The 15,896-nt window shown below is 52.2% G+C and overlaps 4 protein-coding genes across 4 annotated transcripts; all 4 read left to right on the forward strand.

The window, feature by feature from the left end:
* Nucleotides 1–64: 64 nt before the first annotated feature.
* On the forward strand, nucleotides 65–3,317 carry AYO21_08786 (hypothetical protein; the record flags this gene model as incomplete). The annotated part of the gene is made up of 2 exons (XM_022658729.1): nucleotides 65–1,268; nucleotides 1,318–3,317. The coding sequence occupies 2 exons, from the start codon at nucleotides 65–67 to the stop codon at nucleotides 3,315–3,317; spliced, it is 3,204 nt and encodes a 1,067-aa protein (XP_022508987.1).
* Nucleotides 3,318–4,898: 1,581 nt separating this feature from the next.
* AYO21_08787 (hypothetical protein) lies at nucleotides 4,899–8,370 on the forward strand (the record flags this gene model as incomplete). Its single annotated transcript, XM_022658730.1, has 3 exons — nucleotides 4,899–4,981; nucleotides 5,140–5,341; nucleotides 5,398–8,370. 3 exons carry the CDS (start codon nucleotides 4,899–4,901, stop codon nucleotides 8,368–8,370), a joined length of 3,258 nt encoding a protein of 1,085 aa, XP_022508988.1.
* Nucleotides 8,371–11,696: 3,326 nt separating this feature from the next.
* AYO21_08788 (hypothetical protein) lies at nucleotides 11,697–12,952 on the forward strand (the record flags this gene model as incomplete). Its single annotated transcript, XM_022658731.1, has 2 exons — nucleotides 11,697–11,938; nucleotides 11,992–12,952. 2 exons carry the CDS (start codon nucleotides 11,697–11,699, stop codon nucleotides 12,950–12,952), a joined length of 1,203 nt encoding a protein of 400 aa, XP_022508989.1.
* A 788-nt stretch (nucleotides 12,953–13,740) lies between these two features.
* AYO21_08789 (hypothetical protein) lies at nucleotides 13,741–14,113 on the forward strand (the record flags this gene model as incomplete). Its single annotated transcript, XM_022658732.1, has 2 exons — nucleotides 13,741–13,992; nucleotides 14,051–14,113. 2 exons carry the CDS (start codon nucleotides 13,741–13,743, stop codon nucleotides 14,111–14,113), a joined length of 315 nt encoding a protein of 104 aa, XP_022508990.1.
* Nucleotides 14,114–15,896: the final 1,783 nt, after the last annotated feature.

The following is a 15,896-nucleotide window of genomic DNA, read 5'->3' on the forward strand; positions in this document are numbered from 1 at the left end:
TGGTCTTTGATTCATCAAACAAAGATTCTGAACGGCAGCTGAGTTGTCTGCCTCCGTCAGTAAGATGGCCACAACAGCATCACAACAGTCGCCGTCGCTGGTGCGAAGTCATTCGACCTCCCGTAACCCTCCTTCTTCCTATGCGTCCACCTCACCCTCGCAACCCAGCAGGACGCGTTCCACGAATACCAGACCTTCGAATCACAACCGCTCTACCTCCAGAACCCACGAAACCCCTCCTCAATCTAATCCTACTGCCCTTGCAAATGTCGCAAGGAGAGACTTCGAACAGTCGAATGTCGTTCGCACAACTTCCTCTCGTCGCAGCACCTCTAGAGATGGGAGAGGCGAATATCATACTGAGGCGTCTGCTCACGGGCGGTCTTCATCTCGACCTGGATCCAGACGCAACAGTCAGGATCTAACTGCACCTACGACAGTAAATGCCAATGGAGCAACTCCACAAGTTCCTCCTAGCACCACCTCACGGACCGAAACACACGCCTCGCAAACCTATCCCACGATCGGGCGGAGACGAACATCAATAACATGCCAGACAGGAACTTGGTCACTGGGAAAAACAATTGGTCAGGGTAGCATGGGGAAGGTCAAGCTGGCAAGGAACACGGAGACCGGAGAACAAGCAGCCATCAAAATTGTCCCACGCCAGGCGGCTGACGACCACGGAAATCCGAAAGATGAGCGTGCTGATCGTTCGAAAGAAATTCGAACAGCGAGGGAGGCTGCCATGGTGTCACTACTATCCCACCCCTACATCTGTGGAATGATCGATGTCCAGAGGACGAACTACCACTGGTACATGCTTTTTGAGTATGTGAACGGCGGGCAGATGCTGGATTACATTATTGCTCATGGCAGGCTGAAAGAGAAACAAGCACGGAAGTTTGCTCGACAGATTGCCAGTGCGCTGGACTACTGCCATCGAAACAGCATTGTCCATCGGGATCTCAAGATCGAGAATATTCTTATCAGCAAGACCGGGGATATCAAGATCATCGACTTTGGACTCAGCAACCTTTATTCACCTCGTTCACTTCTGAAGACATTCTGCGGAAGTTTGTATTTTGCAGCACCAGAATTGTTGCAAGCCCGGCAGTATACTGGTCCTGAAGTTGATGTATGGAGTTTCGGGATTGTTCTTTATGTCCTCGTCTGTGGCAAAGTGCCATTTGATGATCAAAGCATGCCTCAGTTGCACGCAAAGATCAAACGAGGTATTGTTGACTATCCACAGTGGCTTACAGCTGGTACGTGTTTGTCCCAACACAAGAGTCCCCATCTACTAACGGCCTCTAGAATGCAAGAATATTATCTCGCGCATGCTCGTGGTGGATCCCCGAGATCGAGCCAGTCTTCAGGAAATCATGAACCATCCTTGGATGACAAAAGGCTTCAATGGCCCACCGGATAATTATCTCCCACACCGGGAACCACTTCAGCTGCCGCTTGATCCTGAGGTCATTGACAAAATGCAAGGGTTCGATTTTGGGTCTTCGGCATACATCACTGAGCAGTTAACCCGTATTATCGAATCAGAGGATTACCAGAATGCTGTAAGGAGAAGTGCGAAAGATGATTACAGCCACACCTCGAACAGTGGAGAGAAGAAGCGTGGAGTCTTCGACTTTTATAAACGACGAAATTCAATCAGCCGCGAGGGTCTTTCGGTGCCGTCGTCTGAAGCCATCAGAGGACATGACCCCATCAATGCCTACAGCCCACTGGTCTCTATATATTACCTCGCACGTGAAAAACGTGACAGAGAGCGACAGCAACCAAATCCTGGCGCGCTGGCCATGCCTATGACGGAAAAGGAGGCGCCTCTCAAGCTTCCAGGGCTACCTACACCGGAAGCTGCTCATACAAACACCTTTGCACCAGAAATGCCTGGAGAAAGAGCCACCGGTGGTCGGGCAAGACCGCGGGCTCGAACAAATGGTGAGGATGACATCCCGCACGTTGCGAAGTCATTGGAGGCTGCCGAGCGAAAACCGGCTCCAAATGTGGTTCCATTGCATGCAATTCCTCAACCTGATCAACCTGCGAAGCGCGAGGGGACGGCCTTGGGTCTTCTGCGAAGGTTTAGTACCAGACGGTACCGGGACCGTGACATGGAACGACCCCAGCCTCCACCAGCTCTGAATATCCAGCCTCCGGCTGATTCAGTGACTCCTCCACGGAAGTCATTCTCCGTTCGACGTTCACGGAGGAGAGACCCAAGCCCAACAACTCATCATCAGGGGGGTAGCCAACCACAGCATGAGGGTCTATTGAGTGCCAGTGGCGGCTTATCTAGAGCCGGGAAGTTTTTGGGTAGATCAACCAGTGTCAACTCCGCCGAATATCGTCCTCGACGTGTTCTACATAGAGGGACGACGGGCAACGAGTCTCCAATGCTTGTGCCTGAGCCACCACCGACCAGCGGCTCTGATCAGTCGAGTGTGAACGCTGGTCGAGCTAGCAAGGGCGTGGAACTTACCGACAAGCCCGCTCCTAACGCCAGCCCTCTGACGACACCTCGCACCCCAACTACTACGCGGACCAAATCCTTAGGTCACGCACGGCAGGAGAGCATCCAAGCCCGGCGACGCCGCCATGAAGAGCGTCGAGCAGAAGCTAACGTCCCTGAGGAGACTGACGCTGAGATGCGAGATGAGGTCGATATCCTTGACACGCCCGCCATTCCCGATACCCCAGGGACCGAAATCTCAAAGCCAGCCAGTCTCAAGGGGCTATTCTCGACTTCAACTACCAGCAGTAAGCCACCTGAGTTCATCAGGCATGACATTATTCGCGTCTTGAATCAGCTCGGGGTGCAATATACCGTGATTAAGGGTGGCTTTTCTTGCAGACACGCGCCAAGCATCAACCTCGAAGGGGTCAAGGAACCCGTAGCCGGGCTCGATGAAGACAGAAGTGGACGCGTTACGAGTGGACATCAACGCCGGATTTCATTCGGCGGGGCATTCCGGGGTAAAGAGAGAGAAGACATTAAGGACGATCGGTTGACCCGACATCATGCGAGAAGAAGACAACCGGACCAGAGCTTCGTCACCAACTCCGAGGGGTCGGACGAGTACCTGCAACAAAATCGAGGACCCGAGGCTCACGATGGAGGCGCTACAAGAACTCGGGTTCAAGAGGACAGTGGTGAGCGATTGGTGCTCAAATTCGAGATTGCAATTGTCAAGATCCCCCTTCTTTCTCTCCATGGGATCCAATTCAAGAAGGTGCAAGGGGGAATGAACCAGTACCGGTCAATGACATCAGCCATTCTCAACTCATTGAGATTGTGATGCAACGGGCAGCTGGATGGATTCAACTTATTATGTTTTAGCGAAACGCAATGAAGCATGCAGGGCGCAATGTTTACGGGCAACGCGACTTGACTGTGGGCTGTACTGTGGAATAATTGTACTGAGTAGCGAGAGGTAGAGACTGCTGAGCAGTGACTCGTCGACTCTGATGAATGAAATGCCAAACGAACGCAGGTACCACGTAGTAGTCATTGAGGCAGGGAAATGCAGGGCTTTCCCTACGCCTGCTGCAATAACGATGGATCTTGACCATGTTAAAGAGTTGTGATAGCATATCAGTTTAATGGTGTGCAGACGCCTCCTCGTTTTAGACCTCCTACACAGCAAGATTCAACCATCATTCGCCGGCGTGGGCGGGGAAGGGGGAGCGATCGACCGCCGTCGGAAACGAAGGGCTTCGGGAAAGACCCGTGGCACATAACTTTGGCACATGTTCAGCTCCGTACCAAAGGAAATCGACAATACCTAGTGAGATGTAATTTGAGTCAGAGGATTCGGCGGACACGGGAATCACTCATCGGCCTTCTCCATGTTGGGCCCGAGGGAGCAAGATGATGATGATGGTGAAGGATAAGAATAACAAACTGACTGAGACATCACTGGACAATTGTACTCCCTCCGTTGAAGGTGCGAGGTATACTGAGTACTCCAGAATGATGTGAGAGTACCGCGTTCAGGAAGACCAAGACCAGGCGTCGACGCCTAGAGGGTCATGGAAAAGGCAGCTCCCGCGCCCGGATGACGATTGACGGGCACTGAGAGTTCTAGGTGCCCAGCTGGCCACTCATGGTGCGGCTCCCAGGACTCATGGCCTCCAGAATCCACCCATCGGGGAAACAGACTGTCAAACGCTCGAGTCTGTCTCCAGCTTTCCCAAAGTGAACTCCTCAAACAAGCCCCAACAGAACCACCGCAACCGCAACCGCAAAGCACAACCTCACTTCTTTCTTCTCTTTCCAAACCTCTCCATCCCATCTGATCCCATCCCCCTTCGTTGCGGTTTCTGTTACTCAGTTGCTGCGGCATTCTTCATTCTTGAACGCCCTTCTAGGCTAGACTGTAAGCGGGCCGCTTGTCAGTCCATCACCCTCCTTTTTAAAATTATTCTTGTCCTTGGTCTGCGAGGTCCCCAAGGTCCCTGCGACCCTTTGTCTCGGTCCCGCAATTGTGACTGCGGCCCAGTGCCTGCGCCTTTCCCGCCAGCTGCTCTCCCCATTTCCACCACCCTTCGACTTTTTCCCTGAGGCTCGTGCCCTCTAACTACCGTCCCTGCCACTGTCAACGGCCATCCCTCCACCGAGACATTCAAGGCCGTTCCGTTGCTGTCTCGCAGTCTAATTTTTCCCCTGGCCCCGGGATCTTACTGAAACACAAAATCCTCCGCAGTACAATCGCAGTCTGACTGGCCGGTTCCCGTCGATTCAGCTCGTACCCAGAGCACCTCCTGTGCGACGTGGCTACCAACACGGGCAGCTCATGGCCTCTGCAGCCAGCATCCCTTCCCCGAATTTGAATACTGCAGTCAATCCCCCACAAAATAATGGTTTGGCAAGGGGCACAATGAGATCAAGTAGCAACCAGAAGGGTGTGGATGCAGGGCGCAAGCAGAGTCCTGGTGGTCCTGGTAGTGACGGAATTTCAAGGTATGCACACGCAACCCGAGACGTTCATCCCGTCAACTTTGCAGGCTGGACCGTCTTCTGGGCTACATCCTCGTCTCGTCTGGGAGAAGGTGCAATGCAACCATGATTGTTTTATTACATGTCAAACCTCACAAAGGTCCCTGCTGATCAAACCACAGTGCTAGGCGTCCGGCTTCTCAGAAAGTCTGGGGTTCTTCCTCAAACTCGTTCCAGCAACGAGGCTCCATGCCTGTCCACCAGAATGGGAACACTGCCCAACCCAGGAACACAAACATGATGAGGCCCAGCGCGCAGAGGGATGCAGGCATTACAGACAAGCAAGCACACGAGAGATTGGTGTTCCTCTTTGGGGCTGCTATAGTATATGCCAACCACGATCCCCGTCCAATGAGATGGTAACTGACCTTTGGTGGTAGGGGTTGAACATCGTCCTTACGTCCAAATCAGGAGAAAAGTTTGAGGGTCTGTTGTCCGGCTCGTCACTCACACCAACCAGCACGAGGATAACTCTCAAAATGGTTAGAAAAATACAACCTGCTACCTCAGGCCAGGCAAACGGTGTAGCAACTCGGGAAGCGGCCTTAGTTGGTTCGAGTCCAGAGTATGCAATGAACTTTGATCTGAAGGATACTGCCGATATGACCATTGCCGACTTTTCTTTACCTGAGACCTCGAAACTCACCAATGGTATGGTCACTTCATCGGCTCCTTTCAAAATGCGCTCTAACATTACCCCCGCAGGCTCTACCTCGACCTTCCAGACTGACACCGATATCTCTGGCAATCAAGCTCGGGGTGAACGGGAATTACAAAGATGGGTGCCGGAAGGACCAGACACCACTGACTACTCATTAGGGTCGGCAAACACCTCTACTTGGGATCAGTTTGCCACCAACTCTCAGTTGTTCGGTGCTAAGAGCACCTACGATGAAAACCTCTATACAACCACCATTGACCGCAACGCGCCGTCCTACAAACGCCGAGAAGCTGAAGCTGAAAGGATCGCGCGGGAGATTGAAGGTTCAACATCGACAAATGCACATATTCGCGAGGAACGTGGTCAGGCTCTCGAGAACGATGGCGAGGACGAGGAAGAGAAATACAGTGGAGTTCGTCGTGACGAGCAGTTATATCCACCACTGTCCGTTGGCGGAGCGAATAAGTATACCCCTCCAGCGAGGCGTGCGCCTACTGCCCAAGCAACAGTTCCAGGAGCGCCTGTAGATCCCGCTATCATATCCGCGCAACTTTCTCGACCAGAACCCGGCACGGGGAACTCGCAAAAATCGAGGCACGAAAAAGATGGACCCGTTGCTGCCGAGAAGAGTACAACCACTGCGCCAGACAAGCCGGTATCTGAGCTAAATGGCACGGCGTCAACACAGAACACTCAATCCGACAAGGTCGTCAAACCCGCTACTCCAGCGACTCCTGGCAAGGTTGAGTCCGCGAATATCGAACAACAACCCAGCAACAAAGCTGTCTCTCAGGGCTCCACTGAAAACGTTGAAGTCAAAGTCCTCCACCAATTCCGCCAATTCGCTGATATCGAGAAGCAAAGGGTTATTGAGAGGAGAAAGGCTCAGGCTAACCAAGATCGCGCTGCTAAGTTGAACGAACTTCTACGCTTCTCGAAGACGTTCAAACTCAAGACTCCGATTCCGAATGATCTGATCGGCATCCTCGCCAAAGATCCGGCTAAGCAAGAGGCTATCGTCGAAAAAGCACAAAAGGAGTCTAGCGAATCGACATCTACTGCTAAGCCGAGCCCTTCGCAAGCCCCAGTGGCTAGCAACACCACCCGCAAAGCCGATGTTCCACAACCTCAACCACCTATACCGGAACGACAAGTGTACCATCGTGGTCGTGGAGGATTTCAACCAGCTGGCCGATCTGACCGGCCCACCGGCCAGCAACAGCCACCACCTTTCCCCGGTCGAAACAACAGCGCTCCATATCAATCAAGATTTGGTGCACATCAGCAGGACCGCAAAAGCATTCAGCCTCCTCCCATTCCTGCGCCGATTCCCATTATTGAAGGACGTGTACCGCCAACTGGACCCATGGCCGAACAAACTGGGATGACCAGCCCACAAAGATCTAACATGCATACTCCCAATTCGGCCATTTCTGGGAAATTCAATCTCAACGTGAAAGCTTCCGAGTTTCGTCCAACTGCGGCATCCTTCAATCCATCGGGTCCCTCGCAAACACCTTCGAGCCCCGGCTCAGCACAACGTGCGGGTTCTATCTCCCGAACAGCCTCGCCCTCAGTGTTCTTTGGTAACCGAAAGCCAAAACCGGCTGCTCAGAGGCCGTCCATTGCCAAAGACTTCAACCCAATCGTTCGTATGAAGGCAGAGTATGCTCCGAAGAAATTGTCAGAAGGTGCGAAGACCGAAGAGGTCCAAAAGGACTATAGTAACAATGGGGGTATACCAAACGCTTACCAAACGGGACCACGATGGTCTGTCAAGCCTGAGAACGACCAAAAGACTTACGAGGAAGTATTCGAACAGCCAGCGGCACTTCCTGTGATCTCGCCAGCTCAGAGCCGCTCATCTTCGAGCCATCATATTCCATACCTAGGGCAGGGTATGGCGATACCTAATGGCCCTGGCAACATCCCACATATTTCGACGCCACAGCACGTACCACACAATGGTCCACACCAGTTTCCTCATCAATATGAGGATGCTAGTCACCGAATGCAATATGGTGCAGCGACGCCAGGCGTGTTCTCGTCGCCAAGCATGGCTTCTCGTCAAGCTTCAGCCTATGCTTCGCCCATGGCGCACCCTGCCCAACTCTCTTACCAGTCTCAACCGTACTTTGGAACGCCTACGGGCCAGATGCCCATGCAAATGCGACCCTATCCGGGCACTCCTGGCATGATGCATGCTCAGGTAGGGCAGATGAGTGCGCCAATGATGGTGCAACAACCATCGAATGGGCCATACATGGCGGTGCCACAGCATTTCAACCACCAAATGCAGATGTATTCGCCAAACCCAAGTCAAGTGTATCCCCAGCAAAATGGGGGTTACTCGAGTCCGGGACGGATGGCGCCGATGATGATGCAGCAAGGATCGCAACAAGGCCATCCACCTGCACCCAGCATGATGTTCAGCGTCTCTAACCAGGGAGCCGCGCCAATGGCCTTCCCGCAACAACAAATGGGGATGCATCGTGGCAGCTACGGAGGACATCAATACGGCTCTACACCTCATCAGGGGTATGCTATGCAGCACCGAACCATGAGTAGTGGATATGGCCAGATGGCGCAAAAGATGCATCACCAAATGCAGCCCCATGGACCTGCGATGAATGGGCCCCCTCAAGGACCGGCATATGGTCAAATGGAGGGAGGCCAGGACGACGGCAAGTGAAATCGTCCGTGATGAGTGCTTGAGCATGATATTCACCGGCTATTTCTAAGTCGTCTCTGTTGGGTCGCCACGAGGGCACTGGCAGACCCATTCACCCTATACCGACCCGGCGTTTGAAGCCCAAAAGTTGGACTTCTCGTTCGGTAAGGTGCGCCATCCTATAGGTATGTTGTTGGATCTGAGGCCTACCAATATCTGAGCTAACTTGGCCAGCGCCAATGAGGACGAGGACGAGATAGAGGTCCATCATGGAAGGGGAACAACCCAGTCCCAAGCATGAGAACGAAAACCACATTCCAATGGGTTTGCAGATCATTCTATCATTCTATCACACAAGTCCTGTGGCTTTGGAGGCTGCGAACCACCTCTGTCGTACGATGGGAGGGAAGCAGGATCACACATGGAGCCAGTCGCCGTTTTGAAGAAGGGCGTAACGGGGACAACAGCCACAAGAAATAAGACATTAATACAGAGAAAGCGGAAGAGGTCAGAATGGCTGGGAGGGAGACTGGCTTTGCAGAGGTTGTATCACTGGGGAGAAGCACATGGCATCGGATATAGTGTGCAGCTGACAGGATGGGGGAGTTGTCGATATGGCTGGAGCAAGGGTCCGGTTGGGATGTAGCTGTCAGGATCATGACAGAAACCTTCAAGCAGAGAGAATGTGGAATACGAGAGGGAGAGAGGGAGGATGGGAAGGGAGAGTATGAACGGTGAAAAGGAGCAGGAGGGGGAGTGCTCCTTTGTTAAATACAAGTTGCTGCCTCTCTTAGATCCGCTCACTAAATTGTAGACAGGTACAACAGGTACCTAAGCACCTAAGGTGGTCGGGTTGTCCAGATGGTCTACTGCATCGCTAGCACCCTACTGTAAGTGCCTAGATACCTCTTTACCTACCAGTGCAGGTAGTGGTCCAGGTACAGAGTCTTGAGAGTGCGGTCGCAGTGGAAACAAGAATGATGATCGGACAACGGAGCTGGGCAGTCCACACGGTGTCCACACAAGTGTCCACAGGCTTCCTCTGATGCCCCGGCCCACGCCTGGATGCTCTTGGTACTCCGTACTGCAGCTGCATGCAGCCCATCATTTTAGCTTGTTAGCTTGTTCGCTTGGTCGCTTCGGCTGCCATGAGCAAAAACTAATTAAACCAAACTCTCTTTTGCTTTTTGGGTTCTGATCTTGTCGCAGAGGGTGCCACGTAGCAAACATCCACCTCCACCGCTGGTTTCCCTCTCATTCCCTTGACCGCTGCTTCAGCCTCTATGCACTTTGGTCCTCAACGGAAAAGGAGAAAGACATGGGAACGATGACACTCGCGATATGGTCACAGGAGGGAGAGCACCTACTCGATATGGCTGCATCTACTACGAGGTACTCGTCATGAGTATCCTGGAATCTCCCATCTTCAAGAATCGCCCTAAAAACTTGTCTGTGAGCAGCTTGTCCTCCTCCAGCTAACCCCCAATCCTCCTCCTCCACACTTGTCTACAGGGGTCAATCCGTGGCTAACACACTATTGCCAGTCAGGTCAAGGCTAGCGACTCTAGCGACCAGGGCAGCACGCGCTTGATGCGCTGGCACGATGCAGCTTCTCCCCGATCGCCGTCTCTGAGCCTCTCGTCCACTACACTCGTCTATTGCTGACCTCTCATCTTTCGTGCCATTCAATCACTCTTTCCACTTTGCAAGCTCCCACAAAGCTCGACGGCAACGGCTTCATTCCTTTCATTTGCTCCTGTTGCTGCCCAGAATATCATCGTCATGGTTTGGTGATCATTGGGGCCCTTCCCCGTCCAACGCTACTGCTCGTCCTGCAGCTGTTCACCGTCACTACGGTCTCCATCTTGTTCTTGACTAACTAGGTTCATATCCGACTCCATACCGGCATCCTGCATCTGCAACTCTCTGCGTCGGTACTGCACGCCTTCCTGCCCTCCCGTTGACAACTGTCCAGTCTCGGAATCTGCCCTTGTGTGCGTTTCCCTTGCTCCTGGCCCAGCGAGCTGCGGTCGTGAGCCAACACCAACCTCGCCAATCAGTCGTCCATCCGATTTGTTCTCCAGCGTGAATCGCCCCCCAGGGAAGGAGAAGAAAGGCAGAAAAAAGACCTTGCTGATTTGAGCCGGATGAAACCTTTGGAGAGATCGCAGCAACACATTCGAGCGGTACTTGCTCACCCCAATTGAACGCCCACTCCCCCGATACAGACCAGAGGCTCTTGTTCTCCCCTGCGTCCCAAACACCATGCGTCAGACCAGAAAAAGCGGTACCCGACAGCCTCATTTCCAGACGAAAGCCCTGCGACCACAATTGCAACCTCCAACACTACCTGTCCCAGATTCATTGGTCCCAACAATAAGGGTGCTGGGCGAATAGGCGGTTTTGCGCCAGTGTGTTGTACGTAGGCGCTCCAATCCCAAGCTGCTGTGGCTCTGTAGCTTCCTCCGGGAACGTTGCATGGACGTCATGGGCGACTTTTCTTCGGTGTCTGCGAGCTGACATCTGGCCTCAGAAACCCAATTTCGGCAGCACCACAGCTGCACAGCCTTTTGCAGAGCTGTCAATCCGCCATTACGAGTCCCTTTCCCTTTTCCACCTGTACATTTTTGTAACAACAGCGCATTTCCCGTCAAGATTTGAACCTAATCACCCTGGCTTTCGCCTCAGAAGTTTTCGCCTTTTTTCTTTCTGATACTTGTACCAACAGTCGATACCCACGGGAAAAGAAGCGCATCTTGATAGACAGAAAGCGACAGTCACTCGTTTGCACGCACGCCCGCTCGCCTGATCCCACTTCCATTCCCTCCTAAATAATCCAAGACGAAGTCAAAAGTCACTTTTACCCAAAAAACGGCCGGCGGTCTCAACGTGCTTTTCTCCGACCTGTTGAAGCAAATTCTCCGAAAGGCCCAAACTCCGAAATAGGTGACCCAAGGCTGGGACAGCCTTGTTCAACCTTCCACACGAACCCCTTAATTTTATAAGGCGGGCATTTGTTGTAAGCGCCTTCGCATTCAGGCCGGGCGGCTAGAGGTAAATTGCATGTTTCGCTTGTATCACAAACCCAAGTTCTCTATTGAAGCATTTCTTCGTCCGTCTGTTCTTGCATCCATCCAACCAAGAAGCACCTCTCGAGTTTTTTGCCCTACCAACAAGCCGATACGCTGGGAGGGTAGCCAGGAGTTTCTTCAGTCATTCCCGGTTCATTCAGGCCCTTACAACCACAAGCCTTCCAAAGTGTCTTTGCTCCAGTTGACGGTTCTTGGCGGATGTTTTAAACACCACTCGCCAGCGACTTCCACGACTTCTGGGTCAAAAAACAAAGAATGGATACAGATGGAATTAGGACCGACGGCATATCGGAGTCGCCAATACCCACAAAAGCGCGCAAACGATGGAAAGAAGGTTACGGGGAACTGACATATCTATCTCGACAGTGGCAGCCGTCCAGCAAGGGTCAATTAGACCCTCCTTTGTATTCGATTTGGATGGCCTCCTCAGAGGTGGATCAAAAGTTTCTGGGCTACTTTGCAAAAGTTACTACCACGGAGAACAATTATCTTTCTAGGTAAGGCCCCGGTCTGTGTTCAAGGACGCTGTTAACACAGACATGATCAATAGTTTCCTGTTCCGCGTCCTCGGCCTTTCGGTAATTCTTGCTGAGAAACTTCTACGCGCACGCCGCGCAAAACGGCTCGACCCAGTTCGAGACCCAAAAGCCCGCCACTTAATTCACCACATATTATGGCTCGCCCGCGAAGGCCTTGTTATGGTGGAGCAATATGTGCTCCCGATGGTTGGCCATTACGTGGAACTCAAGGTGTTGAGTTACAAACTGAAGGCCAGCTTCTACCATATTTTTGTGCTGTTTCATAATGAGCCTCCCGTGAACGATCGCATTAATCGGAGAAGGAGCATTGGGAGTAGGGATGCGAGTTATACCTTGTTTCCTGAACCTTTGAGTCCGCGGGAGTCAAGGGAGGATAGAGAAAGGCTCGGCAGACAAGCCACCACAATCAGATCTCCTGCGGGAAACGGACGAAGAAGATCGCCAGCTATCAGTCTTGGGGGCCCAGTGGGTGGTGGGGGAATGACAGCGAATACCCGGACTCCTCCTGGTCTTCCTCTCCCTGCAACATATCCTTACCATGCCAATGGCAACAACGGTGATGGTAATGGCAACGGCACAGCAACTTTTCTTCTTCTTTTGCAGGATTACACCCCTTACGCAACTCAAGCGTTCCGTGAAGCCGACGAACTCGCCGAGCGCCTTCTTCCCGGCTCTCACCCGGTCCGCCTGTCTGTCAAAGTCGAATACGTGGCATACGTCTACGATTGTCTCCACGAAGCGGAGGCATCGCGGAAGATGGCAAGGATGGCCATCAGACACGTGTATGAAGCGCAGGAGGGTATGGATGATGATTCGTTTCAGGATGCGGCCGAAATGGTGGGAATATTAGGGCGGATGATGAAGAGAGGACTGGGGGGAGGGGGAAGCAGTGGCAGTCAGATGCAGGGACAAAGTGTCGGCGGAGGAGCAGGCGGAAAGAGAGATGCTCAGCAACCGTCGACGTGGGTATAGATGCTGTGCGTGTGTTAGATCAACGTGCTCATTTACTCAGTGGCTTGATATGTTTGACATCCAAGGCTGGCTTTCCAAATGGACAAATCCAAACGGATATCTTTCACCGCCTGTGGTCATTTGCTAGAGTGATATCTTGGATACTCTTTCTTGTCAATTCTCAGGCTGACCAGCAATATTGGGATGGGGGAAAGAGAATAAGAAAGAGCGCTGAGGCGACGGTGAGACTGACAACTCATAAGGACTATAGAGGCTCGCCCTGTCTATACTGCACTCCGGAGCCAAACCATCAGTTTCCACACTGAGGATCTGCGTGGGGCTTTAGTTGCGGTGGGTGGCAAACCTTTGATCCAACTTCACCTCAACCTCATGTAGCGACTGCCACGGGATTGGACAGAAAGGCAAGTCGGCAAGGCCCTAGAGGAGAAAACAAAGACGCATTTTGCTATCAATTATTATTTATTTGCCATCATCTCTTCTTGCGCTGTGTGTGACTTCTCTACATATTTAACTTCCCGTAACCAAAGTCTCGCTCTTCCTTTTCTTTTGTTCCACTTTCCCTTCACTTCAGAGACCATCACAGCTCCCACCGCTCTACACTCGCATACCCGCTAATCCCCATCCCATCACCGAAGACCTCGTTGGAGATCGGCCTTCAGGTTTGTTCCAACACTCCGGCCTCCGCTTCTTGTGAAACGCGACCAGCGCTAACTCCGATACGCGCTTCCTTAGGCACTTGCCACATTCCTCACTTCTCCGTCTTTTTCAACACCTTCTACACCACCAAAATGTCCGACGCTGGCCAAGGAGGGTCGCCAAACGGTGCGGCTGGTGATGCGCCGCCTGCTGGAGTCACCAACAACGAGCATCTGAATATCAAGGTCACAGACGGGAACAACGAAGTTTTCTTCAAGATCAAGCGAAGCACAAAGTTGGAGAAGCTGATGCGGGCATTCTGCGAGAGACAAGGCAAAGATCCCAAGGCAGCGCGGTTTCTATTCGACGGTCAAAAGGTGCAGGCTGGTGATACCCCCGAACAAGTGAGTGATGAGACTACCAAGAGGGGAAGACTCAGAGCCCGCTGACAAATGTGCGCAGCTTGAAATGCAAGATGGCGATTCCATCGAAGTCCATCAAGAGCAGATTGGCGGTCGAGCATAGCTACCTCTGCATGACGAAGAAACGACATTGAGATGGCGGCGGCTACAACTTTTTTTGCATGGATACTTTTCTGGGCATGGGAGACGAAAGACTGGGCTCTGAACGATTGGGCTCTGAACAAGGGCGCGCGGATGGTAACCTGGCAAACGGGATGATGTTTTGGACAAGTCACGATAGCAAGAGGCCGACAACGGGTCATCTCCCCTTGATCAGTGGAAGATGCCCGACTACTAGGGCGACATGTACCTCGTAGATGACTCTTTCCCAGCAATTGCTCGAGAACTGATATTATGTCCATTGCCTGGCAAAGCGGCAATGCAGCTGGCAGCCTCGGGGACGACATTAGCTGAAGCAAGGTGTGGGGTGCCGGGGTTTTTAGCTCAAGGTTGACAAGTTCAGTGATTGATTGCTTGCTTGCTCGCTCCAATTCCATGACTACCGTGATATTAGTCCAAGACACTACCAGGTCACCAGATGCACAGGTGCGGTCAGATTTGAGCCGTGGCGCAAGGTGCGAGACGACGCTCTGTACACGTCTTAGTTTGATCTTTCCAAGTGGGTGGTGGGCCTTGGGTAATATTCCCTCAGCCTTACTCTGGCCATCTCCATCACCATTACACAGTCCTCGCCAGAAGACTGCAAGCTACAGGCTGCTCGCATGAGTGGATGTCTACCCACGCCCGTTAGCATTACCATTACCCTTATCAGCACCAGTACCAGGACCAGTACCATCAGGCTGAGGGGAATGCCGAGGCTGACACTGAAGTTGAGGTTGAGAACTGAGGCTGTGGAAAAAAGTACTGCAAGTGGCCCCCACCCATATGTCCTGTCCTGTCCTGATCCGTCCTGCGGGGTCCTGCAAGGAAGGTAGACAGATGGATAGATATATATAGAGAGAGAGGGAAAGAGAGAGAAAAGATCTAGGCAGGTCTCTTGCCATCACATCACATCACATCACATCACATCACATCACATCACATCACATCACATCACATCACATCACATCACATCACATCACATCACATCATATCATATGATACAACATCACTCACACCTTACACCTCACGAGGAGAAGCACGGGTACGGGTACCGGGTACGAGGGAGCCAGTATAGCGAAATAGATATAGATATAGGCCCCTTTGTCTTTCTCTTCCTCCTCTTTCTCTAACCCGACCTGAGCTGATCTGATCTGGTCCGATCTCGTCCTTTCAATCCCACCCGCTGTATATCTACCATTTCCACGTCCTGTGCGGTGTTCCGAGACACACCATACAAGGGAAATATATACCTAGTATCACATGTCCTGTGCGGAAGAAAGACGTAGACAAATCCGTGCAAAAATGTCTCTCTGTCTCTCTATATACCGACTACATAGGTGTACATCTGTGTCGGTGTTGGGGGGAGGGAGTGTTGCGTATGTATATACACCCTCCCTCGGTTGTGGGGTGACAGGTACTGAGTACAAGAACCAAAAACGACTTTAGTCATTCAATCTGCAGAGATGAAAATGTCCAGGTGCTCGGTGATAAGAGACAAAACACGGCTGTCGACTTCACTTCCAGACTTCTACATAAACACGCATGTATCCCATGGCACCATCTTCAGACGTACAAATGTGCATGGCATGGCTACTTCTACGAACACGTCAAAAAGTCAACCTCTGATAGAGAATGAAACTGCTTCATTCCAATTCACTACCTTCGCCACGCTTGCTTGCTATGGATGAAAGGGCTGGTCTCAGCTTAGTCGATGCCTGATATTCTTCATCCTGCCCTGCATCGCA

This window comes from Fonsecaea monophora, assembly GCF_001642475.1.
Source record: "Fonsecaea monophora strain CBS 269.37 chromosome Unknown Scaff79, whole genome shotgun sequence".
Classification (NCBI taxonomy): domain Eukaryota; kingdom Fungi; phylum Ascomycota; class Eurotiomycetes; order Chaetothyriales; family Herpotrichiellaceae; genus Fonsecaea; species Fonsecaea monophora.